At 59.5% G+C, this 1,150-nt stretch overlaps 2 protein-coding genes across 2 annotated transcripts; both read right to left on the bottom strand.

Annotated features, from left to right (window-relative positions):
• Positions 1-50: 50 nt before the first annotated feature.
• H310_15404 (hypothetical protein) lies at positions 51-861 on the bottom strand (the record flags this gene model as incomplete). The annotated part of the gene is made up of 2 exons (XM_008883379.1): positions 51-392; positions 442-861. Coding segments are annotated over 2 exons (762 nt in total), but the record flags the coding sequence as incomplete, so codon positions are not given.
• A 32-nt stretch (positions 862-893) lies between these two features.
• On the bottom strand, positions 894-1,145 carry H310_15403 (hypothetical protein; the record flags this gene model as incomplete). The annotated part of the gene is made up of 1 exon (XM_008883378.1): positions 894-1,145. The coding sequence occupies one exon, from the start codon at positions 1,143-1,145 to the stop codon at positions 894-896; it is 252 nt and encodes an 83-aa protein (XP_008881600.1).
• Positions 1,146-1,150: the final 5 nt, after the last annotated feature.

Raw genomic sequence — 1,150 nt, 5'->3', positions numbered from 1 at the left:
ACAATTTCCTTGCGCATGAGCTCGAGTTTGTCGGACGATTGGAACCGCACGTGGAAATGGTCGAAACCTTCGCGCACACCGAGGTAGCAATAGCTGTCGTCCAAGGAGATGGCGCGGATGTCGCCGCCATGGATGGTCAGGCCAACGTTGTCAGGCACGTGGCGTCTCCCGTCAAAGCGAACGCCCAACGACATGCACTTGCCCGGGTTGGCCCGCATGGTTGTCCAGTCGAGAAAGGCGGCCATGATAAAGTGCAATTTGGCGATGCCCGCGCGCGAACGGCTGTAGATCTTGATATCGTCGGCGAAGGCGGTCATGGCAACGTCGTGGGACGGAGAGACACGGATGCCATTGAGCAGCGCGGACTGTTGGAGGGCCTCGATCAGCGGCATCTACCTGCAATTAACAGGAGAGGACTCAGGGGGCAACCTTGAAAGACACCGACGTCTTGGGCAATGGGCTTAGTGAGGACGCCAGACGAGTCTCGGCGGCGCGCGTCTGGAACCCCGTGAGGCCGCTCCCTTGAATGTTGCCGTCGTCAAAACTCACGGCGAGGTCGCATATTGCGGCAGTCTTGTTGGCGTCGTCCACGAGGATGATGTTGGGCTTGAGAAGGGCGTCAGTGAATTCGGGCAACGGCTGCTCGACGAGGAGACGGCACGACGAGTCGGCTTTGGCGATCGCTGCGGCAATACGGCGAAGGGAAAGGTCGTGACGGGCGCGAATCGAGACTTCGTTGTGGGGGCAATGCTGCAGGACATGGGGAAGCGTCTCGGTCTCGGTACTGCCGCAGTGTCGGCACGAAGAGTTGGAGTTGCCATGGGTGCGCTTCAGGACAGCGCGGGTCGCAATCAGGTTCATGCGGGCGGCAATGGTAAACCGGTATTCACAATTCAACAACCCACCGCCGCGAGACAGAAAACATTGCCCAGGCCTTCGCGGGCACCGACCGTGCGACCTTGATCCTGCAAATCGCACCACGCGTTGTAGTGCATGGTGCGCATATGAGTCTTGAGCTGGCGGAGAACGGTCTTGGTCGTCGCTGGAAGTCGAAACGAGGGAACTTGGCGCTGAAAGCACGTTGGTCCGACACCGGAGAACTGAATCTTGGTGCGACGAAGGGCCCGTTGGATGTCGATCCACATGTTGG

Source organism: Aphanomyces invadans (genome assembly GCF_000520115.1).
Source record: "Aphanomyces invadans strain NJM9701 unplaced genomic scaffold supercont1.452, whole genome shotgun sequence".
Classification (NCBI taxonomy): Eukaryota; Oomycota; class Saprolegniomycetes; order Saprolegniales; family Verrucalvaceae; genus Aphanomyces; species Aphanomyces invadans.
The sequence above is the reverse complement of the archived record's forward strand: the minus strand, read 5'-3'. Positions and strand labels throughout refer to the sequence as shown.